The sequence below is a fragment of the Sinohyriopsis cumingii genome, chromosome 8 (genome assembly GCF_028554795.1).
Source record: "Sinohyriopsis cumingii isolate HCF-2022 chromosome 8, ASM2855479v2, whole genome shotgun sequence".
Taxonomy (NCBI): Eukaryota; Metazoa; Mollusca; class Bivalvia; order Unionida; family Unionidae; genus Sinohyriopsis; species Sinohyriopsis cumingii.
The window spans coordinates 116,823,454-116,851,276 of NC_142968.1; the positions used below are offsets into that span (position 1 = coordinate 116,823,454).

At 35.3% G+C, this 27,823-nt stretch overlaps 1 protein-coding gene and 1 long non-coding RNA gene across 3 annotated transcripts in view; one reads left to right on the forward strand and one right to left on the reverse strand.

Moving 5' to 3' along the window:
• LOC149794471 (ATP-binding cassette sub-family G member 1-like) overlaps positions 1-8,227 on the forward strand; it is an 85,442-nt gene extending 77,215 nt beyond the window's left edge. For both annotated transcript variants that reach the window (XM_089968712.1, XM_089968713.1), the window contains 2 exons: positions 43-161; positions 818-8,227. In XM_089968712.1, coding sequence (XP_089824838.1) covers positions 43-161; positions 818-1,043 — 345 coding nt within the window. In that variant the 3' untranslated portion in view covers positions 1,044-8,227. The remainder of the gene's footprint in view (positions 1-42; positions 162-817) is intronic.
• Positions 8,228-19,915: 11,688 nt separating this feature from the next.
• Positions 19,916-21,742, reverse strand: LOC149794472 (uncharacterized). Its single transcript, XR_016422633.1, has 2 exons — positions 21,395-21,742; positions 19,916-20,827 (listed from the first exon to the last, which is right to left on the reverse strand). It is a non-coding gene; the product is annotated as an uncharacterized LOC149794472 (long non-coding RNA).
• Between the last annotated feature and the right edge of the window lie 6,081 nt (positions 21,743-27,823).

Here is a 27,823-nt window from a genome sequence, read left to right on the forward strand (position 1 = left end):
TTAGTTGTTCATAATATAATGAACTCATTTTTGTTATTTCAGGTGGCTGTATTTTTGGGACCAGTTACAGCAATTCCCCTGTTATTGTTCAGTGGATTCTTTGTCAACTTTGATACAATACCATCCTACCTCCAATGGCTTTCTTATGTCTCTTACATAAGGTGGGTTGTAGAATATTTTGATAATTGTAGTTTATTTCAACAGTATCATGAAACAGTTGTTTTTCTTCGATATATTATATATTACTAAATTGTTGTAGAACTAGAAGTTTTCACATGAAAATAAAATTGTCTAAATGATGAAATTTGAAAGAATTTTAGTTTATCAGAAGAGCTTATGTGCTGGTCCTGTGTCTGACATGGCATTCATCTGTCTTTCTAGGAATCATTATCATTTATTATTACTACTTTGAGGAATGTCGTGAAACTAGGTACAGTTTCACCAGGGGCACTGTTAGGTCCTAAATGAAAATGGTGTGATGTTGATATCCAGTGTGGAAGACACAGAAACAGGCTTGAAAATTATATTTCAACTCCTCATAAATGGATATGATATATTGATATAAGGTTTTCAAGAAACTTCGTCTCAGACCTCCAATATGGCTGCCATGTTGTGAATGTTTTTTGTAAGTTGGGTACATTTACATCAAAGCATTGGAAAAAGACACCACATTATGCCAAACCTTTCTTTCTTTTTTTCTCACACACACAGTGACAATAATATTGGATGTAAATGCAGTTTTTGTGTCACAAAGGCTTTAATATTGAATTCATTTCTTTTTCTGATCAATTTCAAATTTTAAGCTTTTTTCTTACAGGTATTCATTTGAAGGAGTGCTTCAGGCAATCTATGGATTTGACCGAGAGAATCTGGTTTGTGAACAGAACAACTGCAACTATAGTAAAGCAAAAGATATCCTCTCCACCCTGGATGTAGAAAATGCAGAATTCTACATTGATTTCATTGTGCTCTGTGTCTTCTTTGTCATATTGCGAGTCAGCTGTTACTTTGTTCTCAGATGGAGAGTTAAAGCACAGAGATGAGATATCAAAGAATATCTTCTTCATAATATGTACAAAAAGGATGTTATTGCACAAATTTATAGGTATATCCAGAGACAGTGCTTGGTTCTAGATAACTGCATGCACAAATTTATAGATATATCCAGAGACAGCGCTTATTATCTAGATAACTTTGTGCACAAATTTATAGATATATCCAGAGACAGTGCTTATTATCTAGATAACTTTGTGCACAAATTTATAGATATATCCAGAGACAGTGCTTATTATCTAGATAACTTGGTGCACAAATTTACAGGAATGTCCAGAGACAATGTTTGGTTCTTGATAGTTTCATGCACACCAACTTGTATGTTTCACCTGGATATAAAGTAAATGAATTGTTCATTCATAGTGGACAGTTGTTTTTGTATAAATGACTTGTGCTGTGCGCAGTCTTCAGAATTGTTGATCCAATGATTTTTTTTAACACAAGAGACTATCAGTTACAAATTGCACTTGTGAATATAAATTTTGTTGCAAAATCTGTTTACAAATTGTAGGTTTCCAAAGAGATTTGATGGAAAATGATGGAGAGAAGAACTTGATGTACTGTCAAACCTGGATAATATACACTTCCATAAATATAATTAGTGATGGGAACTATTTTTAAGATAACTACAACACAGACATGCTGGGAAGTGCTTCAGCATCTTCAAAGAGTGATTAGTTTATGAAAAATAACTCTAATGTTTAATAGAAATATTTATTATATTTTGTCTACTTTTGTTGTAGAGAAGAGAAACTCATTTAGTCCCAGTTTGGTTAAGGCCTTTTCAAAGCTTGGAAAATAATTTTATAAATTAACTTTTTAATTCTTAGTTTATTTTTACAGAGTTTATTTCATTATGAAAGAAATGATAGATTATTTATAAATTTCATGCCTTGAGAGAATTATAAAGAAATATTTAAGGTTGATTTATGAAGGGTCTTTGTTGAAATAGATTTTACCATCCATATCTGGACTTATTTCATTGAGTTACTTGCATCACATAACAGTAAATCAGATATGTTTTTGGATAAATGAACAGTAAATCGTTTTGGTGGGAATTTTTTTGTTTTGGTATTTTTTTTAAATTTCATTTGTCTTTATTGGGCTCATTTTTGGAGTATACCTCTGAATTCATTAGCTGATACCAACACTTTTCAACGAGTTGTAATGCAAAATATTTCACTAGCAATAAACACATAAAAACAAAAGTGCATAGGATTTTCAGTAGTTGAAACAAGTGAGTGTATACGTTACTGTTCGTATTTTACTGAATTAACAAATTTATTTGTATGCTGGCATTAAAAGGAGCATGGTGTATGCACTTATCGATTAACTTCTCTTTTTTATGCCTCCACTGGATTGAGTAATATTTCAAAATTGAAAATTTTCTTCAACAGTGCCATGGTAAATGTTTTAATATATGGTTTAATATTGAATATTATGTAACTTGAGGCACAAAACTATCAGTGAAGTTGATAGTCACATTAAGTTGTTCAGTAATTAGTGCTGTGAATTCATTTATTTTGTACATATCAGTGCTCATGCTTTTTTAAAAAGTAACATTTTTGTCAGAAATTAAATTTTGAAGATTGGGGAAGGGGTCATATTATTTCCACAGAGGGATCATTGTTTAAATGATCTTTGGGGGGGGGGGGATTTTTTTGTAGCAGCTATGAAGTCCACAAAATTTGGTACTCTGAAAAAATGTATTCAAAGTATTTAAAACCAAAAATGTTTTCAAATTACTACAGGGAATGTAGTACATTTCTGAGAAGTAAATAGAAATTGACAGTGTGAAGCTTAAACAAATCAGAATAAGTACACCTTGTGCTGATTTGTATTCTATACCATATGTACATAAAAGATGCCAACCATTCCAGATTTTGCAGAATTATTGCAAAGTTTAAATGAAAATTCTGCATCCCAAAATAATATTGCTAGCTTTGAGAAAATTAAGCTCTTTTTTGTAGGATAAAATTTTTTAACAGGAGCTTTTGAATGGACATAGGTGAAGATAAAAGTGCACCTAGTCTGTTAGACTGATATGTAGCACATAGTCTTTCAAATGAAAAGGCAATGCACAAAGCTAGAAACCAGTCAAAGAGTTGGTAGATTGGTCAAAAATAGATGATGAAAGAGATTGGTCAAAAATAGATGATGAAAGAAAGATGCAGATTATTCATGAGAAAGGCTAATGTTAATTATTATTGACCTTATCAACAATGATGAAGGTTTTCAAGAGACTGTATATGTTCTGTCATTAATTGTTACTGTTGCTGACTGTGTACAGGTGGATGAGGCCAATGTGGCTGTTCATCTAGGTCTTAAGCAATATCAGTTATGATTGTTGAAGCTTCTTCAAAGACATGCATTCTGGTTGGACAACATAGTGATTATACTTGTGTATAAGTTGGATCCAAATGCAAACTGCATTGATTCAGAATTGCTGTTGCATAATGCACTGGCAGATTTGGGTCTGTGCAGTTTGCCAGGGATTCTCAGTCGAGCAAACAACATGGACCCTGATTGGCTTTCCTATTATGTGATGGGTCTATGTTGTTTGCAATTGGACATACTTTTTATGTGAGTATATACAGTAGATTCCTTTTAATTACACTTTAGTGCTGGCATCTCTGATGTACACATTTCTATTATTTGTTTACTTGACAAGACATATTTGTTCATTTGTAGATTGTTTCAGGCATACAGTAAAGATTGTATTGCATTTTCATTCTAAAATATTTTATTCTCTCAATTAGAAAACAATTGTTTGAGCTATTTCTTATTTCTGAACATATTTAAGATAATTCAACAAAACAAGGAGTCTGTCTCTCTCTTTTTCAAGTTCAGTAGCTCATATGTGATAATTTAAATATATATTTTCAATATATTTTCCATATAGATTTTTGTTTTTGTGCTATGAAAACCTTAATTGTTAGTTATTGGTTTGCCATTTCATAGGAGAACATTGTGAATGAGTAGAAATGTTTGCATTCTGAGTAATTTTTCCGTAGGGTTTCCTTTTCATTTCTGTTTTTTAGCTCTTTTGCCTTTCAAATCATCTTAGTTTGTTGAAATAGGCTGTTCAGGTGTGTTTTGTTTGTCCCTATCATTCCATCCTTCAATCTGTCCATCTTCCTATCGATTGAGTAAGCTGTCCCATAAAATTGTTGTTGTAGCTAGATAATGACAAAACTATTGAATCATTTCATTCTCAGTGCTCAACCTCCACAGAGTATAGCTCCATATTATCAGACCACTCACATTCCTTTACAGTAAATCCCTTGATTATTATTTGATTTTAGTCAAATTTAATATGCAGCTTGATGTTGAGTTTGTGGCTGAGTATGAACATCAGCCTTCTGTGGCTTCATTTTTCATTTTTTCTGCAAAAAAAAATGCTTTTAATTATCATCGCATTTCAACAAAATTTGGTAAGCAGCTTGATTGCCATGATGCATTGGCAGAGTTCAGTTGCCAGCATCCTGCACTGTTCAGCAGAATTAAAGCCCGTGATTGTAAGACCAATTAATTTTAATTTCCACTTAACTCCCTTAATTATTATTGGAAATCATCCAATTTTACAGGCAGGTTAAAAAAAAAGGGTGGAATTTGAATTCCTGGAATTTGCTCATTCTTTTTCCATTTTTACTAACATTTAATATGCAGCTTGATTTTCATCTTGTCTTGCTCGAGTTAAATTTTCAGCATTCAGCATTGTTTAGCAGAGTTATAGCTATGATTATCAGACCCAACCACTTGTTTAAGTAACTTCCTCCATTATTATTATTAGATTTCAACAAAATTTGGTATGCTGCTTGCTTTTCATTAGATGGGCTCAGTTGTTATCATTCTGGATCATTTCACAGACTTGTTGCCCTTGATTTCTAGACCCACCCACTTTTGTTTTTGCAGGATAACTCTATTTTTGGATTTAAACCAGATTTCATAGGCAGCTTAACATGAATTAGGACTCTGCTGTGTTATGTGTCCATGTCATAAATCATCATTTAGTGGAGTTACAGCCCCTGCTTGACTGATCCACCAACTTTAATTTCCGCATTGTAGAGCAGTCACGATAAGATGCAGTTTAGAATTTTATATCATTTTCATATGAACTCTTTGAGTAAACAGTGTATCCTGGCATGTGTCTTTAGAACTACCTTCCCAGGGTACCATGTATGTTTATATGGAACAGCCCTTATAACTATAGAAGAATGCAAGCAACAAAAAGATTGATTTCAGATAAACATGTATAACCTTAATTGTTATCATTTTCCATGCATAACCTGGCCTCGATTTTATATCGAAATTAGTAACAATTTACCTTTGAACCTTTTCTATAATGTTTTCAGCTTTATATCTCCAACCCTACTAATTGGGTATATTTATTTTGGAAATAAGCTATTGATCAATTGCAATGGTGCCAAATTTGAAATCTTAGGATGGTGATCTGAAAACCTCCATTGATAGACTATTAATTATAACTTGTTTATGTATATAGCATCTTATTTATTTTCATTGTTTCTTCATACTTTCATAAATTTCTAATGATCAATGAAAGAAATTTAATAAAATTTTCTTTGATATGTTTTGGTTAATTTTGACCAGAATCATCTCAGTAACTTCTGAGCACTAATAAATATTTCAGAGCACTTCAAATGCACCATTATGTGTAAAAATAAACAAATTTGAAAATATACAATAATTTGAACTGAAACATATTCTGATTTTTAGTGATTTGGCATTGATTAAACTGTAATCAAAAAATGTTTTTGTATATAATGTCTTATTTATTGAAAAACACTGTTCATTTTTCTCTCAAATTTTGTTTATTTTGATTGGTAAAAGAATAATTAAAAAAACATAGTTCATTTAATTGTGTTATGTACTAAATTTTAAAGTACTTTAGACTTTTACATTAAATGGTCATGATTTTTTCATTTGTTTGAACTGATATAATTTCTGAAGTGTTCAGAGACCTTCACATGCCCTGGCTTTTACTGTAATCTGCCTTATTTGTGAAAAGCATTTGACATAGTATTCACATTTTGATCCAGCCATCCATCCATCAAACTTTATAATCACTTTTGATTAAGAAATGAAATGTGGTATACTGACCCTTCATAATTAGACAGTATGAAGCATACCACATTGGCAACCTTTTTTTCAAGGTTAAGGGCATGGGCTAGGCAGCTCTATTTTCAGGGTCAAGGGCATATTCTGAATGTTTTAAGTTTTCCATCACACTTTCCTTTTTGTGTGATAACTGGAAACCCATTTGAGATTAAGGGATGAAACATGGTATACTTACCCATTCTCACTAAAACTTGTGTCATGTAATACATGGGGAATCAATTTATCAGGGTCAAGGTCACTGCTCAGTATTGTTATATTCCATCACACTTTCCTTTCTGCTTTAAAGCTGTTTGAGATTAAGTGATGAAACTTGGTTTGTTTTTGCGTTAGTGCTATATAACTTGCATCATGTATAACATTGTTATGGTCAAGATCTTTACTCATCACACTTTCCATTCTGCTTTATACCACTAAAGATTTTTGAGATTAAAGGTAAGTTGGTATAATTATATAGTTATTAGAAGATATGCCAAGCACTAATTTGGAGTTTTATCTATAGGTAAAGGTCATGGGTCATTATGTTAAGTTTTCCATTTTTCCATTTTGTTGTTTACATATACAGCCTTGTGAGATTTAGGGATGAAACTTTGTATACATGTATATAACCATTAAAAGAAGTATTGTGAACATTATTGATGTCAAGGTCATGGCAGAGTATTGCAAGTTTTCCATCACAATTCTGTTTCTATTTAACTTTAAAACTGTTTGAGATTAAAGGGTGCTGTCAGTAGACCTGTATGTCATCAGCAGCAGATGTGTTTTGTTCTACATGGAGGGCATCCTATCTCCATGGTGAGTCACTGGTGTAATACATTGAATTTTCCATTGCTTTCCTTTCCTCCCTCAAACCTTAGAGTAATTTGAGAGGAGGGATGAAATTTGATAAATCTATATGCCATTCCTAGAAGGTGTGTTGCATGCCAAGGTCCATGTCATTATTTTAGCTTCAGTTTCATTTTCCACTTTTTCAGATTTGGTAGATGTTTAAGATAAATGGATGGTCATATATAGTCACTAGTGTTGCATTCCATGTTTGGAGTAGAAACCTCAAATCCAGAGTCACAGATCAATATTGTAAGATTTCATTAGCTTTACTTTAGACAGATTTGAACCATGATATAATTGTGCTTCTGATTTTGACAACATCAGTTCTATCAGTCAAGGATTTTCTTCAAGGTCAAGGTCACTGATTAATTTTCTTTTTGCCCCATTTCATTAATTTGACACAATCCTTTTTACATAGGTCATGAAGCTTGCATTATTTACCATTGTCTGCCAGTAGTTTCTGTGTCTGTAACTTTACAGTTAGGTCTGCCCAATAACTTAAGTGTTTTTGAAAATCGGAATCAGTGAAATCTTGTCCATGGCATAGTGTGGTGACATCACAGAAGTTCACAATAATGAAATCTAAGTTTGTTTCTGCACAAATTGTACAACATTTGAATTTCAGTTCTTTTATGTCATATATCCCAACCCAGAAACATTGGAGAGGCAAAACTGTTTGCCAGTGAGGAAAATATAAATTTTAAAGAATTCTTTGGTGTTGTTAGTATATGAACTTCATTTATATATCATATATACTTGCTTGTATGTCGAGTCCAACAACAAACAACATTGACCCTGATCTGCCATCTCATAATGTGCCTGCAGATCAGGGTCTGTGTCGTTTGTTCTACTGGCTGCTTATAGCAAACTGAATAAACCTAGTTATGTCAGCATATTATTTTATGGCAGACCTGGGTCTGTGCAGTTAGCTGTTGGATTCACCTTAAATGTGAGTATAGATGGTACTTCTTTGTCAGACTTTGTACGTACTTTCTACAAAATATTTACTTACTCTATTATGTAAATGATAAAGGGAATCTGCAGGATAAAAGCTATTTTGTAAACATTGCCCAGTTCAGACAAATGTGTGTGATAAGTTACTGAAAATAGGATTCAGCAACTGCAAGGGAAACTTTGGTCTAGTTGAAACAATTGTCAAATTGTGACGTGTTGATGTTGGTTGCAATTAAACAGAACAAGTCCCTCTGCATTGTCATTGTTTTTTGTGGTTTTTTTTACCCTACTCAATAGGAGCTCATACCACAGAGTGCGTTGAACAGCTGGTTTAGTAAAGTTCTCACAGATAAAGTGTTACACTCTTGTTCTTTATTTTCAGTTTGACTGTAGTATCATAAATCATGCCTGTAACATTTTATACACTAACCCAAGTATTGACTTGCATTTTAAATAGACTGGATCATAAGCTTTTATACAGTAAACCAAGTATTGACTTGCATTTAAATAGACAGCAGAGATCTCGGAAACGCTTAATTACGTGTATTTGGATGCCACTTTTTGATCTGGGACGCAGAAAATCACTGAGGCGGGAGTCCTCCGTACGCATGTAATAGGTGTGCGGCAAAATTCAAAGACTTGCCAGTCCTGCTTCAGCCATCTGCTTTGTGGGAAAATGTGTTGATCAGTTAGCTGTACTGATATTTACAATGACAGAATTCAGTGACTGAAAGACCCCCTGTTGTACGTGTTGCCATTTTATAAGAGCACATAAAAAAGAATAGCCGGGCGGCAAGTTTAAAGGCTTTGACTGGCAGCGGGGTGGGAAAATGTACTGATATTTACAGTGATTGAATTCAGAGGCAGAAAGACCCAGGCATGTACATGTGGTCATTTATAAAAAGTACATCAAATAAACAACTTTAGCTTTCGTTGTTGTGTTCATTTCCGAATGTAGCGGAATAAGCAGTGCTCGCGACCTCAGAATCAAGACATGTTGAGACTTAGACAGAATGCCATTTGTAAGTGGGTGACAAGTCGCCTAAAAATGTAAACTTGTACATTGACTGACCATACCATATTTTTTTAAATGCCCCTCACCTTAGCCCGGTTGTTGTAGTGAAATGTATTCATCAAGGCATCAGTAGATAGGCCTACTTTTTATATCAATTACGTTGACAAACAAAATCTTGCCCATTCACAAGCATTATGTTTTGATAGCTGATTGACCATTAACCCTTTTCTGAGTAAGGTAGCAACTATCAATTTCCAGCATGATATCCTTTGATGATAAAACATACAAACTTGTGTTTTAAAATCAGAATTGGTGATCTGGATATATATTAACTGCCTCTTATACAATATTTCGTCATAAAATTTGTTTGAAACTGTAAGTGAACCAGTAGGCCTAACGGGAAATAATGGCGGACTTTGCTAAGTCTGGGATGTAACAGTTTAGTAGATTGTCCGTTTTCTTAAACCATCGGGCAAATATATTCAGAAAAAATATACAAATCATTGAAACAAAAGCCTAGGTATTATTTTATCAAAGAGTTAAGTTTAAAATGCAAATTATGTAGGTCAGAAACATATGGGACAGTGCCTGTTGTGGAATTCGTGAGATACGCTTTAAGGTCTAATGTGTTTTCTGACTTGACACGTATTTGCGAAAATACAGGGGAAAAAAGCAAATCAGATACTATTTATTTGCTTAAAATTACTACAAATACATATACAAATAAATAAACCAAACATTTGCGATCCTGTCAATGGACTATTTGTAATGAAGCTATATTATAGTGAGTGATTACATTACAAAAACCTCTTCTTCTAAAAATAGATCACTCATGTTTGTGTTGATTCTGTAGGAAAGAAGGGACTGCAACTTTTGATGGTGGGACTCCTATTTTTACCAAAATGGGAGTCCTGGACTCCTAGTTTTAAAATCCTAGCGAGATCTCTGGACTGAATCTTAGGCTGTTATACAGTAAACCAAGTATTGACTTGCATTTAAATAGACTGGGTCTTTGAGGTTTTTTTAAGCTTTGCTTGAATGCATTTCATATGAAGAAAGAAAGGATGAAAGCTTTTTATTTGGTTCACTGAGTTAAATTTTTGAAGTATGAGGACTTGAATGTGTCAAAAGTCAGTCTACTTGGACTAATCACAACTTCAGAGCACCTGTCCTATTTCTGTTCTGGCAACCATTATAAATAGTATACACAATAGGCTAAAGCAGACTTGGTTACACATTTAGTCCTGAAGTTACCATCAGAGGATTCGCATCTTGCATTTTATGCAGTAGCAGCACATGCCTTAATAAGCACAAACCTGTCTTTGTGGTCCATATTTGCACCAAATATTCCTTACTAAATGCAGATTTATCTGTCTCGGCATGCCTGGAGAGTTGAAGGCAGGTATTAAATTCCACCTTCAGTATACTCATTTTTGTCTCATGAGCATAGAATTGATCATAGTCAATAATGTTCAAATTTGTGAAAGTTGGAAATGGTGCTTTTACTGACAATTATATGGATGGTGATGAGACACTGGGTTCTGTCTTAAAACTTGTCCACTCTGCATATCTGATATCTCATTGCTTCTTATAATCAGTCTAAAAAATGAATCTAATTAGCTTTGTTCAGTTTGATCATATGATACAAGAGGCATTGTACTTCTAAAGTGGAGAGCTGCTAACATCGACAAAGGGAGCTAATATCTTAATATCTTCCATTTTAAGGTTCCATATTTACTCATTAATTTAGGCCCTGGCATTTAAAGGCCTTGCAGATCTGCTGTGATCAGGGTGTTCAATATTTTGGTAATGAGTTTATGGCAGGGATGGAAAGTTATCTTGGCATATATAATTTGTACAGACTTATTTATTTTTAAGAATTGTATTGGCATTAGTTTTCTCTTTATGCCCTACCCTACTGTAATGGTGTGTATTGTTACCCATGTGTTTTTTCCATGGATAGGTTACCCCCTACCTTGTGCAGTGTTTATTGTTACCCATATCTTTATGTTGGTAAATATTTGCATTAGGGTCATTTAAGCACTATATTGAGGCAACTTTGATGACCATTTTTGTAGGCTTTTAGAAGAAAATAATTAATTGAATAGTAAGTAAACAAACCAGTATTGTTTATATTTATTGACAATGGAAGGAGTGTGGGCTTGAGGAGGGGGAACAAAGTAAGAAACAGATTCAACATACTAGTTGTCTAGTTTCCAATGATGACACAGGTTTGGCGGGGGGGAGGCCTAAAATAAATCTGTCTAAAACTATGGATGTGCTTATATCAAAGATCTGCTTTGTAAATGTTTGCCCACATTTTATAAATTTGGGGAAGGTGGGCTAATCATCATTATCATGGTGCTTAGCAACCATGGGATTATCTTTGGATAAATACAGTATTTGTGAATCTCATAGTGGTCTGCAATAAATTTGTAATACTCTTATGTTTTTGTGGATGTTTGCCATTGTGTAACAGAACACAAATGGACTCGTGACAGCAGATTAGGATCTGTTGTGTTTGTTTAAATCATACAAACAAATGACATTCAAGTACCAGCACATTATACTATGACAGAACAGGATCTGCCTTGTTTGCAATTGGATGTCTATCATAAACAAATGGAAATTTACAGTGAACAGGCAGTGCTTGATGTAATAATATCAGACACTGTCATATGCATGGCTAACAAGCAGTACTGATACATTAACATCAGACATTGACAGTAAACTGTCATTACTATGTCTGACAAGCAGTGCTGATGTAATAACATCAGACATGGCAGTGAACTGTCATTTGCATGGTTCACAAGCAGTGCCTTGTGTAATAACATCAGACATTGGCAGAAACCTGTCATTACTGTGTCTGACAAGCAGTGCTGATGTAGTAACATCAGACATTGGCAGTAAACTGTCATTTCAATGGCTCACAAGCAATATCTGATGTAACAACATTCGACCTTGGCTGAGAACTGTCATGACTCATAAGGAGTGCCTGATGTAATATCAAACACTGGCAGTGAAATGTAGTTCACAAAGCTAACAAATACTATAAACTGTTTGAAAATATACTTTACTAACTCTCAAGGTGTGATAGGACATTTCATTCCTGTTTCTACAGATTGAAAAGTGTGCAAATAAGAAAAATTGCAACAGAATCTTATCCTTCTAAGTTTAATAATTCAACATCAAAAGCAGAAATGAAGCGAGACTGACAATTGGTTATAGTCATTGTTTTAGACTATATTGGGCTTACACCAAGCAGATGGATCCCAATCAGCAGCCAGTATCTTGATATTTTAATCACATTATACATTGCTCTTTCATATTAAATTGCATTCACTGTGCAAAAGTAAATACAGCAATGATTCTGTCTCTGATTTTTTTTGGCAATGATATTTTGTCTGTATCGATATCCACACTGACAATCCTGGTGTGAACATTGCTGATTGGATACAGAACTCATCAATGTCAAAAAAAATGTTTTACGTTTTTTGATTCACATGACAACACAAGATCATGGTCAGAGACTGAATAAGGAATATAACAGAGATTACTGAATTTACCATGAGCTGGTTGCCAGATTAGTGGTAGCCCTCCAGTCTGCTGTCTTTTATTTGAAAATAATTTGACGCTGCAGATGTTATCCAAGAAATACAAGATGCTGATTGCATCTGCACATTTATGGCTATATTAGCACTTTTTGCAGATTTCTTACAAAATATAGATGTAGTCTGGTTCGGAGTGCTAAAGCACAGAAACACAAATAGGTTATTTAGTGCCAATGCAAATGGACTAAAGTGCCTAGCTTAAGGACATGACACAGTAGTGAGCCAGACTCATCTGATGGTAGGATTCAAACCTGAATCATTTTGGTCACAAGTCCAGCATCCTAACCACTTAGCCTCTGCAGCTCCCCATATTGCAAAGTTTCTAAAATTGGCTTTACTGGCATTGATATAATGTTCTTCCTTTTAAAATGATGGGATTTTTTCAAATCTCAACCAGCAGCACTTTATATACATTTCTACCACCACTATAAGAAATGAACTGAAAAGCTGCTATTTTAAATTTGCTGATGGTTTTCCAAATAATAATTATAATAATTATTTACTGAATGTTGTTCATTTTGAACACATACATCTTATCTCCCTCAACTAAAATGTTTGGGGCCCCGAGTGGTCTAAAGTGATAACCATTATGGATCACTGCCATCTCGCCCCTGTCTGCTTGGGTTTGAGTCTCAGGCTAAAAAAAATGTGGGTACATGAGAAAGCTTGCCAGTAGCCAGGGTCGGTTGTTCTTTCTGGGGCTTTCTCTGGTTCTTTCTGCAGCACTTATATCAGCTGCCATGTATAGCTTATCCTGTGCTGAAAAATGGCGTTAAATCCTACAACAACAATAACTAATATGTCTGGTTATAATCAGAAAGGTTTAGATATTTCAGGAACATAACATTGCATAATGACAAGTAATGTCAAAATTCTTTTTCATGCATTATATTTGGAAAAATATCAACAATGTCAAACACATGCAATAATGCTATACATGTTAATTAATAGGCAATGAATATTGTGCCATCACTCTAGCTGCATATTACTCTGGTTTCCATGCTGGATTTTTAATATTTGGATGAAATCAATTCTCCCTCCAGTCATCAGAAGGGGAAATTAGTGTAGGTTACTTTCTTATTGGTTTTAACAGCATTTTTGACACATTACTTACAATATTATGCTGCGCTGAGAACATCTGAGCCAAGCATGTTTCTCAAAGATGCATCAAAGCAGCTGACCCAGGCTGGCATGTGTATCAAACCTGAAAACCTGGGTTACAAGTCAAGCTGACTGACCTACTGTGGTCTCACAAGTTCGAAAGGTATGTACAAAAGGTGTCATGTTCAGAAGTTGTCAGATTCCAAATGTATCTTGTACAGAAGGTATAAAGTTCAAAAGGTATCTTGTACAGAAGGTATAAAGTTCAAAAGGTATCTTGTACAGAAGGTATAAAGTTCAAAAGGTATCTTGTACAGAAGGTATAAAGTTCAAAAGGTATCTTGTACAGAAGGTATAAAGTTCAAAAGGTATCAGCTACAGAAGGTATCAAGTTCAAAAAGTATCCTGTACAAAAGGTATCAAGTACAGGAGGTATCAAGATCAAAAGGTATCAACTTCAAAAAGTACCCAGTTGAATGTAGTAGATTTAAACTTCTTTATTGCATAATTTCATTTCAGATGATTAAAATACAGAAGAAATATTACTAAAACTTGATAAAACATTAAACAAAAAATTTTGGGTTTCCCAAAAGATATTATACAACATAGCTATTGAATGAAATGGCAACATAAAAATAGATTAGCCTGAAATGGCAACACTTTCCATAGTAGGTGATGTCTTTTTATATGTTAAAAGGATGAAATATTGAAGAAAGTTTTATTTTTATTAGTAGAGAATCTGGATATGTCCACTGAGTTCATTCTGATTTAGACACCAAAATTCTATTTTTCTCAAGTTTTCAATGATTTTGAGTTCAAATTTTCATGAGGAATTATGTAGATTGAATGCAATTTCTACATTATATATGATCATCGAATTAGCACTAAAATTGCCTACATAGCTTAAAACGTCTCTACCTTTCCATCTTACTCTTATAAGGAAAAACATGCAAAGTCTGTGCATTCCAAAAAAGGGAAGGAAACGAGTGAAACCAAGGTATTGCAATGTAAACTTTACATTTTGAATGTGTTTAGAGAAAAGTAAAGATTCGAAGGTTTCTATATTGCCCAAATTGCCCTCTACCATAAGCTTTGTAATACTCACAACATCCATTACCTAACATCATTTCTATTTTGTCCTGATGATTGGAGTCCACAGACCATGATTTGCCAGTGGCACATAATTATATACAATATGTGATAAATTTATGATTTTTAATCATGATCATGATTCCAGACATGATGGCTTTATCCATAAATTTTAATTTTTTTTAAACCCTAAAGAAAATGTATATATATATATATATATATATATATATATATATATATATATATATATATATATATATATATATATATATATATTACCTGACATATCTCTAATTTCAACCATTGAAATATATGGATATCAATCTATTATAAATTTTAAATAAGGAAACATGAAAAAGTGACATTCCACAAAACAAATCAGGAAGAATGATTTGCTGATTATGATAATTTTAGTGCAATATGTTAATTTATCAAACATTCAAGTGTTGGGTTGGAGGCTTGCAGAAATACTTAACAGCCATTTTCAGCCATTATTAACCTGGCAATAAGTTGGTTGATTAGGTTCCTCTACCACAGGATACTCACAAGTCTCTATTTTATTACTGAAAAATAACAAGTTAAATAATTTGAGTAAATAAATTCCATCCCAAATGAAATACTGGACACAACAATACTATTACTGATTCTACTCAGATATTTCAGCATGAATGAATAATTTCTGGATAAACAAGGTTATATAGTTCTCTACTTGACCTAAGGTTAATAGTTAGCATTTTCTAAAAGCAACTATTACCTAATGGAAAATATCATTATGGAAGGTTCCAACTGTTTACAAGATAAAATTATAGTTAGAATGTCTATTACTAAAATTATAATATAAATTGTGGTAAACAACAGGTAGGCCCGACATTTCATGGTGAATTTTCAATGTTCTTGAATCAGATCGAGTCGAATGTTATTTACAAAACCCGAGTGGGGGCCGAGTAGTCTAAAGCGTTCTTCGTTACGGATCACTGCCATCTCACCGCTGTCTGCGTGGGTTCGAGTCTCGGATTCGGCTAATGTGGGTATGTGAGAAAGCTTGCCAGTAGCTTCTCGTGGGTCTGTGGTTCTTTCCCGGGTTTTACAAAATCAAAATCAATGAATCAAGCCAGGTAGAAAATGAAACTGATTTTGGACATTTTTTGTTGTTGTTGTTGTGGGGTTTAACGCCATTTTTCAGCACGATAGGCTATACATGGCGGCCAGTATTAATGGTGGAGGAAGAACCCGGAAAACCCCGGAAAGAACCACCGACCCACGAGAAGCTACTGGCAAGCTTAATCACATGCCCACATTGGCTGAATCTTTGACTCGAACCGCCGCAGACAGAGGTGAGATGGCAGTGATCCGTAACGAAGAGCGCTTTAGACCACTCGGCCACTCGGGGCCCCGATTTTGGACATGGTTAAGTCCAAAATATAATTATCCATAGCATATAATGAATAAGAAAAACCTTACTAACAATGCAATATATATATATATATATATATATATATATATATATATATATATATATATATATATATATATATATATATATTTATATAAACACAAGTAACCAAAATATTTGACTTGCAAAATGTTCCTGTCCATTTCGAAATTCACTTAATAATAATTAGTGATGCTAGTAAATGTAAGAATTCCTTTTAAACGTGCATGTGTTTGATTTATTTTCTGATATGAGTAAGTTAATTTAGGGTATGTTACGACTCTATGGTCACAAACCTAAGCAATAGAAAAGAAGCAAAACCTAGAAGTTTTATATAACTTAACAAACAATTTAATTATCAAAGTTATAAATGACAAATGTGAGAGGAACTTACATGGTATTATGAAGTGACTCCAAGCTAGTCCTTATAAAGTTCAATAAAAGTTCTAAAGGACTGAAAAGTTCCTTATAAATTTCAATTATGAAAATGTATTATGGTCCTCCAACAACCATCATGTTGTCAAGCTTTCACTGTCCAGAATTCCTCTGAATAATTTATAAAGTTCCAGAATGATAGTATAGTCCAAATAATGAGCAATTTATATTTCCACTGAAAAGTCCAAACAAAAGTTTTTCCTCTCGAATTATAACTAACTACAACATAAAACACGCCTGCTGACATACAACACGAACACAATATGTGTGAATGACTCAAAAATCTGAATGCTTAATTTTCTCTTTATATACACTGTATTTTGCAAGTGTATCTTGCAATAATAATAATAATAATGAGGACATTGTATAGCGCCTAATCTTTAGAAGCTCTAAGCGCTTTACAACATTAGACAACACCTATAAGATAAAAAATATATATAATGATATAATTACAAAAACAAACACCATGAAATTAGAAAACATAAAAGCATGCTGAGAATATTTAAGGTAGGAAACATTATTAGGTCTTTAAGTTTGTTCTTGCAGTTGAAATAAGTGAGTTTTGAGAGCACTCTTGAATGGGATCACTGTGTCTTTGTGTCTAAGTTCAGTGGGCAATTCATTCCATGTTGCTGGGCCATGGTATGCAAAAGAACGCTGTCCATATGACTTTGTTTTCATAGTGGGAATAATGAGTATACGATTATCAGAAGAGGCGCGTAAGTATCTTGCTGGTGTGTACACATGTGTGAGATCGGATAGGTATGTTGGACTCGAGTCCAACAGTGAAATGTAGCACAGAGAACATATTTTGTGTTTGATTCTGGATCGAATGGATAGCCAGTGTAGGGTAAAGAGCAGCGGGGAGGTGTGCTCTGATCGTGGTACTCTAAGTATGATCCGAGCAGCTTTGTTTTGAACTTTTTGAAGTTTCTGGAGTAGATATTGAGCTGAACCAGACAGAATTGAGTTACAATAGTCCAGTCTTGAAAGTACTAATGAACACACAAGTGTTTTAGTGGCATCAACTGAAAGATATTTGCAAATTGAGCTGATGCATCTCAGCTCAAGATATGCAGCCTTGTACATGTTCATGACATGTTGTAATGTGAGAGTGCTGTCCAGAGTAACACCTAGGTTTCGTACTGATTGTGTGAATTTAATGTTGGTGGTGCTGATATTTATTGTTTGAGGTAAAGGATGTGAATGAGAAAGTCTTTGTTTTGTGATCAGAATGGCCTCAGTTTTATCATCATTCATCTGCAGCTTGTTACATGTCATCCATGATTTCACATCAGTAATGCACCTCTCTACACCTTGGATGGTAGCATCAACTTCAGTTGGGTGGCTAGATTTGTATATTTGGGTGTCATCAGCGTACAATTGGTGAGACACTGGATGATGATCTATGACACTTGAGAGCGACTGAGTGTACAGAATGAAGAGAACAGGTCCAAGAACAGACCCCTTTGGAACACCACAAGATAGATCAACTGTGCTGGAGTGTATTCCATTTGCAGATACAATTTGTGTCCTGTTGACCAAGTAGGACTTGAACCACAGTAAGGCTGTATCATGAATGCCAAATACATGCTGGAGACGGTGAAGTAATATATCATGGTCTATTGTGTCAAATGCTGCAGACAAATCAAGGAGGGTGAGGACTGTAATCTTTCCGCTATCCAATGCAGAGAGAATGTCATTAACTACTTTTAGAAGAGTAGTTTCAGTACTGTGGCAAGGGCGATATGCAGATTGTAAATTGCTAAAAAGACTGTTTGAATTCAGATGAGATACATGCTGGGATAGGACAACCTTTTCTAAGATTTTTTATAGGAATGGGAGATTAGAAACTGGGTGGTAGTTCTTTAAATTGTTATGGTCTAGTGTTGGTTTCTTCAGCAGTGCTGCTAATGGTTGCCACTCAAATTCTGTATCCCAACTGTATGATGACGACGAGTCAATTGAAATTGTGGTGTCAAGCTTATCTCTTATGGCCACAATGGTTGCTTGCTATCTTTAAATTATTATTTTTCTCCCAATGGATGGCTATATCAAAGTGGAATTTACACCAGTAAAATTCTTATGATGCCCTGTTGATCCTAAATAAAAATGTTGCCAGTCGTACGTCAAATGTGGCTGCAATGGTGGCTGTTGGGACAATCTTGCTGTCACGACCCCACCCCACCCCATCGTTACGTCATGGAATTTTGAACACAATACCTCGAATGATGTCTTCTTTGTCCCAAATGAAAATGGCACCAATCTGAATCCAATATATCCACCATAGCAGCTAATTTGAAAATAGCCTTATCGCTGGAGAATATCAGATATGGTTACAGCACTCAGCAGTTAAGAGGACGAATGATCTTATCTTAATTTCCTGGGAATTCTTTCTAGAGCATCTGACACTTCATGGACTCTTGTTAAACATCTCACATGAAAGAGATTACTGTTATATGGATAACGTCATGTGGTAATTCTCGTATTATTTCTCACTGCTCAGTCCACAACTGGCTTGCCATATAATATTTTTATGTCAAGATTATTGAACTTTTATGAAATAATTGATCTCGTGGATACCTTATACAATTACCCAGTAATCTGTATTGATGAACATTTCCAAGGAATTCTTTCAGTTTTTCTTGTTACTTAGATTTCACATTTAAAGAAAAATCATTACTAGATTGATATAGATGTTGATTACCAAATAAGGTGGTATTAAAACATGTGCAAAATGGAATGACTTTCTTGACATTTGCTTTATTGTACCATGTGACTCTTAAACCTGTATATGAAAGCCTAACTGTAGGATTTCGACAAAAAATGGTCATATCACGTGTCTGTTTTTGTAAACGCAATAACTCTGCTGCAAAACAGAATTTGTAGAGATTTTATATAAAAGCATTTGTATAAAAATTAGCAATTTGTTTAGAGGAAAAGGTGGTAGTCTTAAATTTTTGTTAATATCAGTTTACAATGCTACATGCCAGTGATCAAGTCAGTATTTGTTATGCAATTTTCTCTAAGATATAATTTGTTAAAATCATCTTCTTCCACACAACACCACTAGTTAAAGACAACTTGCACTCAGCTATATTAACTCTGCAAGGAAACATAATTCATTTAATTTTTATTAATTTAGCTTCATTTTTAAATAACAAAAAATTATTAGACAAAAAGCACTCAGTCATATTGGCCCCACAACGTAAACTTAAATGAAAATTTAGGCGAAATGCAAGAACAATGTTAACTACAAAAAATATATAATTGCTTTTTAATTTAAATTCAAATGCATGTGATAAAATCAGAGTGAAACTACTAAGAATGTACCCCAACTGTTCATACATATAAACTAATAAAGCAAAATTTATGTCAATCCGGAAGAATGTTGTATGCAGAAATTATTTATAAACAAGCCTAAAGATATCTTGACGTCATATACATACTGACATCATACTATTGATGAATATTAACATGATCTCAAAGGATGAGATAAAAACTCGTCCATTTGATGTAAACAAGCTGCTTCCCTCCCAATCCCTGCTGATATATTTGAAAACTCATCATGTAATCTGGACGTGCCGAGAATACTACCACTTCTGAAATTATTGACATGGGGGGGGGGGGCACTAAAAGAGTTCTTTAGTCGGCTCTAAATAAAAGTTAGTGCCAATCTGACCTCCAACATGGTCTCTATATAGAAAATGTTGTTGTTGCAAAGCCACTTGAACCGGTGTTTGTATTGTCATGGAGTTTGCACCAAACTGCTTCTTACAATGTAGTCAATCACTTTCTAAAATGGTGCCACTCTTCCTGAACAAATGGGTATATCAATATGGGATTTCACTTCTTTTCTGGTAATAAACCTATTTTTGCAATAAACTGAAACGTAGTTTTGTGGGTTCTAGAGGTGAAACTGGTATTAATATTTGTTCCAAATATTTCACCACAATGCCATCATAAAGTCTTCTAGTATCAATGAGCTCTTCCTAAACGGATGATCCTGTCGACATGGGGTTTCTACAAGCATTTCCTGCAGCATGTACTTGGTCCTGTATTACAATAATGGCATCTTTGCTGGTCATCTTAACAAATCTTATGCGCATATCTCCTGATTGTGTTATATATGTGAAGTTTACACGTACACTCCATAGTAATATGCAGCTGGTTCTGGAAAAAAAATTATGTTTATATGACCTCCAAAACCGTAGTAGTCATTTAAAAATTGTGCGTACTGTTTTTTTTATACATAAAAAATTAATGGTACTAACTTAGGATTTTCAATGAAACACATTTTGCAAGATAAGATAGGTCTGGAATGAAAGTGGTGCGGATGTCACAAAGAACTACTTGACCTTGGAGTAAGTCAAAGGTCACAGCTAGCAATTCTGTTTTCATTCCGGTATATAAACACAAATAAATTTTGACATGACAGTTTTATTTAATTTCTTTTGAATAATTTCAATTTTAAATGCCTGTGGCCATGATAACAGTGTTCCGTCAATGTCAACGAGGTGGAAAATCTACAAAGAATACTCAGGATGGTTACTATCTTACTAATATATCAATACATATCATAGCAAAGCATTTTATAAAAGTTCGACTGAGGTAAAAGACCAAAATTGTATAGGCAAAATTAAAGCACATCTTGCTGTAGTTCTAAATGTTGTTATTGTTGGTTTCGACGCCATTTCTCAGCGCCATACATGGGACCAATATAACTGGCGGATTAAGAACCTGGGAAAATCCCGTTTAGAACCACCTCTCCACGGGATGTAACTGAGACGCTTTCACATATACCCACACTTTGAATTGTCTAGCCGACCATCACCTCGCAGGTACTTGTTGAACACCGGTAAATAAACAAATGCTAAGAGTCAAAATAAATTTAGTTTGTACTCGTATTAGCAGCAGAGAGGGCGAACAACCTCTAATTGGTTCACCCGTATTTTCGTAAAATAAGCCTTCCTGGGAAATCGCAAAAAATCGCGACATTTTCTCAGTATCGGACATGAGTCGACGTTATTCAACGCACTGAATAGACACCAACCCCATTTCCTGTCAGAGATGAGTTCAGAAAAATAACTTACAGGCGCGGCAGGAAGCACAAGTTGAGTACGCAGCGGAAACGGAACATTTATTTAAACCCGTCACTGCGGTTACTGGAAAGGTCTTAACTTGCTATTAAGGGACCTGAGAAGGAAGAGGGTGAGAAGGAAGAGAGTCTTCTTCAAGTATTAAAATAGACTGTTGAAAAAATATCTGCAGCTCAGCCTCAACTTGAAGAAACGCCTGAAGGTGCTGCTGGTGAAAAACCCAAAAAGGGGGAAAAAAAGGAATCGATTTTAGGGAGAAATTTACAGAAAAAGGTATAGAAATAATAAAAGGACTTCAACCACTAAAATCCAAGGAAATACTCGAGTTTGGTGCGTTTGTTGCTGAAAGTTATAATTCAAAAGCAAGTTTTTTAAAACCCGAATATGTTAAAAGTGTAAATCGTGATGAATGGATTGATTGGGTGTATAAAATAAACCGAAATATTGGTCGAATAAACAAACAAGAAATATTTTATAAGACCCTGTTTATCAGGAATAAACAAATATAATGAAATGGTGCAGGAACGAGAAGAACGAGAACAACAACAACGTGAACAAAAACGAGAACAACAACAAGAACAACGGAGACAAAAAGAGCAAGAAAAACGACAAAAACGAGAACAACAACAAAAAGAAAAGGAACAAAGAGAGCAAGAAAAACGAGAACAAAGAGAACCACAACAACAGAGCAAAAAAAAAAAAAAAAACACCAGGAAGACCCTCCCTATCAACTTCCTCCTCCATTACAACAAACGGAGAAAGAAATGTATTATCCAGATGAGGAAGAAGAAATACCTTACAATACGCTTTACCCTCTAGGAAAAGAATCTGGTGCTACTGGTTGTGGTTTGGGAAATGGTTTTGTTTGTCCTGATAATATTCTCAATGACTTACAACGATTAGAAGTTCTCATAGGAGGAAAACGAGCTGGAAATAACTCACCAGAAATAATTAATGAAGCAGCTGATATCTGTCGACGATTATTTCAAGGCGGTATCATCGATACTAATTTTACCGAGAACTCATTGATGAACTCGTTGATGATTACCACAGAAACTAGTTGTTAAACAATAGCAAATAGAGTAAGATGATCATGTATAATAGACACTATAGACCCGTACAGATCAGAGCAGTAAACTCAAGATTACCAATCTATAGAGCAACTTACGGAGAATGACTTGGTGATATTGTTCAGGGGTTATTTGCGAGGTTAGCACCAAAAGCGGGACCTCTTGCAAAACAATTATCAATGAAAGCTATTAATATTGTTGGTGAAAAAGCTCCTGGTGCAATTGTCGATGTTGCTGGTAAGGCGTTCTCGGCAATCAAAGAAAGACTAGCACGATTAATAAGACGAAAATCATCACCACCAGTAAAACTGGCAAGCACTGAAATTATGCCCGCAAATGTCAGTAAGGTGATAAATCAAGCTGCAAATCAGAAACTAGCAGCGTTGGTAAATCAAGGGGTTAATGAAGCAGGAAAAAAAATATAACAGCGAATTTGATAGCAGGAAGTGTACTTCGTGTCAGACGACGATAATCACCATTTGGAAAATAGGCAAATGTATCAAATGTTCAAATACATATCCGACCCAGCATTCAATATAGATGAGCCGGTCCAAAAATATAAATCAGTGCGTGATTATCAATTTTATTCCTACGACGCGCGACTACCAAATCAACGGGGGCGTGTCGAACTTCAAGTTCATGATACAAGTAGATATTTCTTACCCTGTGAGGCGTTTATTGAAGTAGAAGGTGAACTCGTAAAGGCGGATGATAATGCATACGATGCTAATACGCTAGTTGGTTTTGTCAATAATGGAATTATGGCCTTGTTTGATCGCGCCACATATATGATTGATGGGAAAAATATCGAATCGATTCAGAAGGATGTCGATGTTGCAACAACAATAATTGGTATAGCAAGATATTCTGATGATTACATAAGATCAAATGGTCCATCAATGATGTTTGCTAAGGATATTACCGACCACGCTGATCATATTCAATATATTAAGTTACAAACACCACGAAATACTGCATCTGATCCACAACCAGCTGACCCTGGATACGAAGATAGACCAGCTGGTGCATTTGATATTATAAAAGGTATTAATGGAAATTACAACTTGGGATTTTTAACACGCCGAGCAATGATGTCAGGAAATGGAAGAAGCTTTTCGTGTGCGATTCCACTTTCTCACATCTTCGGATTTTGCAGGTATATTAGAAAGGTTATCTTTGGAGCTAAACACACAGTTGTGCTCGTGAGAAAAGGTGATGATAATGATGCGATCTGGCGAGGAGCTGGTGTCGATACTGGTAAAGTAAATATAACAAAACTCTCACTGTGGATGCCGGTATTAACTCCGTCGGTCATAGAAGAACCGCGATTACTTTCTTTTATGAATCAAGGTGGTAAATCATTGCTATCGTGGTTAACAGTAACCACAGACGTCACCCAAAGTTCCGTCAAAGATATATTTCCTTGGCATATAGCATCATAGCAGGGTGTTTCTGCGCCACGACATATTTTTATTTCGCTGCAAGATAATCGTCGGTTAAATAGTCAGGAACGTTCGCATATGATATTTGACCACCTCGACGTTACCGAGGTTTCGTTGAGAATAAACGGACAACAAAAACCGTCTGAGGATATATCATTAAGTTTTACACATAATCATGTAGCGCGCATACAATCGCTGGCTGACGTTTCTGGCGCGTAATATAAATATAGATGCTGGGACGCAAATATCACAGCTTGATTTTACAAATCTGTACCCGATTTATTACTTTCCGCTGGAGCATCTTGATTTATCCAAGCAATCTGTCTTTGATATACATTTTCGAGCTCGCGTAGGTGTATTACCTAAAATTGGAGATGGTCCGTCAATTGTTTCTGGTCCTTACAGAGCAATCGCGGTCATACTCAGTGACAAAGCAATGTTACTTGAAGGCGTTAGTGGTCGAATGAGAGTCGTTGATGCGCCAGTGGAAAACATGTAGACAATTAGATCAATCGCATTAATTATAAAAATGTCATACAGTCACGTTAATGTTACTCTGACTCCTAGTCAGGTGAAAAAATTACAATCGAAAAACGCGAGCGCATGTGGGGCAACGATAACACTAGCGCGGGATCAAATTGCTAATGGTGGCCCAAACAACTTATCGTTCACTAAAACTCAAATAAATCACCTCAACAAAGCAAAGAAAGCAAAAACTGGAGTTCAGCTTAATTTTACTCAAAAAGCCATCAGCAACATGATTAAAACCGGTGGTATATTTCCTCTTCTCGCAGCGTTACTAGCGATAATAGCTGCTGCTTCCCCAGCTGTCGCAAAAGCAGCCGCGTTAGGTGCTGTTGGAACAGCTACTTGAATGACATTAAAGAAAGCAACCGGAAAAGGATATCAAAAAAGGGAGCGGGTCTAAGACTTTCAGGAACTCCGCCCTCATAGTACGGAAAGGGTCTAAGACTTCCAGGAACTTCGCCCTCATGGTACCCAAAACGGTTTTGAAAACCAGCGGTTTTACACCGATGTCAAATTTTGATTTACTCGATGCCGCTAAACAATTAAATATAAAAAATTTCAGAGTTGTTTTTATGAGAGATCAGTTTTCGAGACAACCGAATAATCCAGAAACTGGAATTATTAATCTCGATAACAGCGATGGTCCAGGAACTCACTGGGTTGCTTACGCGATACATCCACGTGGAATTGTTTATTTCGATTCGTATGGGTTAGCACCGCCAGTTGAATTTCTAAAATACGCACAACGTGTAGAAGTACTCCCGCTCCCATTCCGCTACCAACACAAACATTAACCGATCCACCAGTATGTGGCCGTGAAGTAATTAATGTACTTGACGCGTTATCAAAATCAACCAAACCACCTCACAAAGTCGTGCACGAGTATACCGCGGAAGGATTTAACATTTTAAACAATCCCTAAAGAATAATGGTTGATATTTACGCAAGATCTCGTGATCATATCAGGCGTAAAAAACTCAACGATGTGGATTTATCAAAATACGCAACTAAAGATGACGTCGATAATCTTTTTATCTCTCTCCGGGATAGACCCAGATGAGGTCGTTATTTTTCAGGACCGATACGGAAAAACTAAAAACCAGCGATATCAAATGGCATGAAATAATTCGTAGGGTTATTGGAGCTACTCCGGGTAATATCCCTGTGTTCACTGACAGCGGAAAAATCAGACACTCAAGTATGTCAATTGCCGGCATCAAAGATCAAATCACAGCAAGTGTTGCTAATCGCGTGAAAAATACCGGTGACACAATAACGGGTGAACTCAGCATGAATGGAAACAAGATAACGGTGCTACAAGATCCAACATCCCCGGAAGATGTCGCGACGAAAAAGTATGTTGACGTTAACTACAGCACCGTTGACGCTAAATTATGCACGTTGCGGGCCAAGTATGACGTTCACGTAAACGCGTTTACAAATCTCCGTAGAAACTTTAGAAAAATTAATTAAACCGCAGAAGAATTCTTTGGTACCCCGCTCACCGTTGACGCAAAACTTTCTGATATCAAAACTAACATTGACATAATCAAGAGAACACAAGAAGATGTCGTAAGTGGAATTCCTGAGATCGTAAATAAAATTAGTCTGATTAAAATCCCACCTGGAGTTACTCCCGGGAATATTAACAACATAGTATACACGGTGTCATCTTGATTCGCAACATGGTCAAAACAAAATAATACTATCAAATATACCGCAACAGTCACTGGGATGTATAGACTGTATGTGTTCAGTGCAGCAAAATTTGAAATATTTACAACGTATCCCTGGCGACATTTCCGAGGTTGTGACTATCATATTAAATAGCGGAACCGATGAAACGTTTATACTGGAAGCAGACAATAAGAAATTAGCCGCAACATCTTACTGGTGGTGTTTGGAATTCGTAGCTGAAACACCTCAATTGGTTACTGCGTAAAATAATAAATTTTCCCGTTAACAGAGTTAACGACAACAACATTGGATGCATAACAATATATATACGACCAAGTACCCGAATGGCAGTCAGAGTTAAAACCATTATTGACGAGTATACGCTGAAAGTAAAAAAAATACAAGCGGCATGTAATCGTGCTGGATGCTATAGTATACTCAGTATTCGCGTTAGTTGCATCCACCGGAGTAGTTTTATCAGCGCTGACCCCGGTAAAATAAAAACTGCAATCGCAGTAACAATATGCGTTTCATTATCAGCGGCCGCGGCTGGTGTTTTTAATATAATCCCGAAAAAAATATCCACGTGCACAAACACAAAACAACACGACGCTGTTACGCGGCTAAACACAGCAGCAGCAGAATACTCAAAATTATCGTCGTTGATATCATCAAGCCTCAACGAAGAAACAATATCAGATTCCGAATTCACGAACATGGCAAAGATATACGAAGACTACAAACAAGTCCACCATTTAAAAACAACGAAAATGAATAATGACAGAATTACTTCAACAGATAGCCGCAAATACAACTACAGCAAGGACACAATGATAACAGTGAGTTCGACCAAACCTGAATTCAGTATTAATTTTCCAACTGCGATTCCAGTAAGTGAGATCGCGCTATCACAGTTTAGAGTATATCACAGTTGTCCCAATATCAGATTAAAATCATTTGGCGGATAACCAGCAAATAATACGCTTGTGTTTGCAAATTAAAACCGACCAGATGGTACACCCGACGAGAATGTCATTGGGATACCAACCGGGAACTATCAAATAGAAGAAATCAATGAGGAATTACAACGTCGAATAAAAAATATCACCGGGAAAGAATCCAAAATAGCAATAACCGCTCATGAACCATCGCTGTCTTCTGCAATCGAAATAAACTCTCCGGACTACGCCGTGGATATATATCAGAGTTCGATCAGAACAGTGTTAGGATGGCCTGAAATCCCACCGCCGCCGCCATCAATACCGCCAGAACCTAAAAAGTCTGATTATGTCTTGAATGTAATTGATGTCGGGGTGTTAGTTAAGTGATCTGGGTGGTAATTGTGTGTCTTCG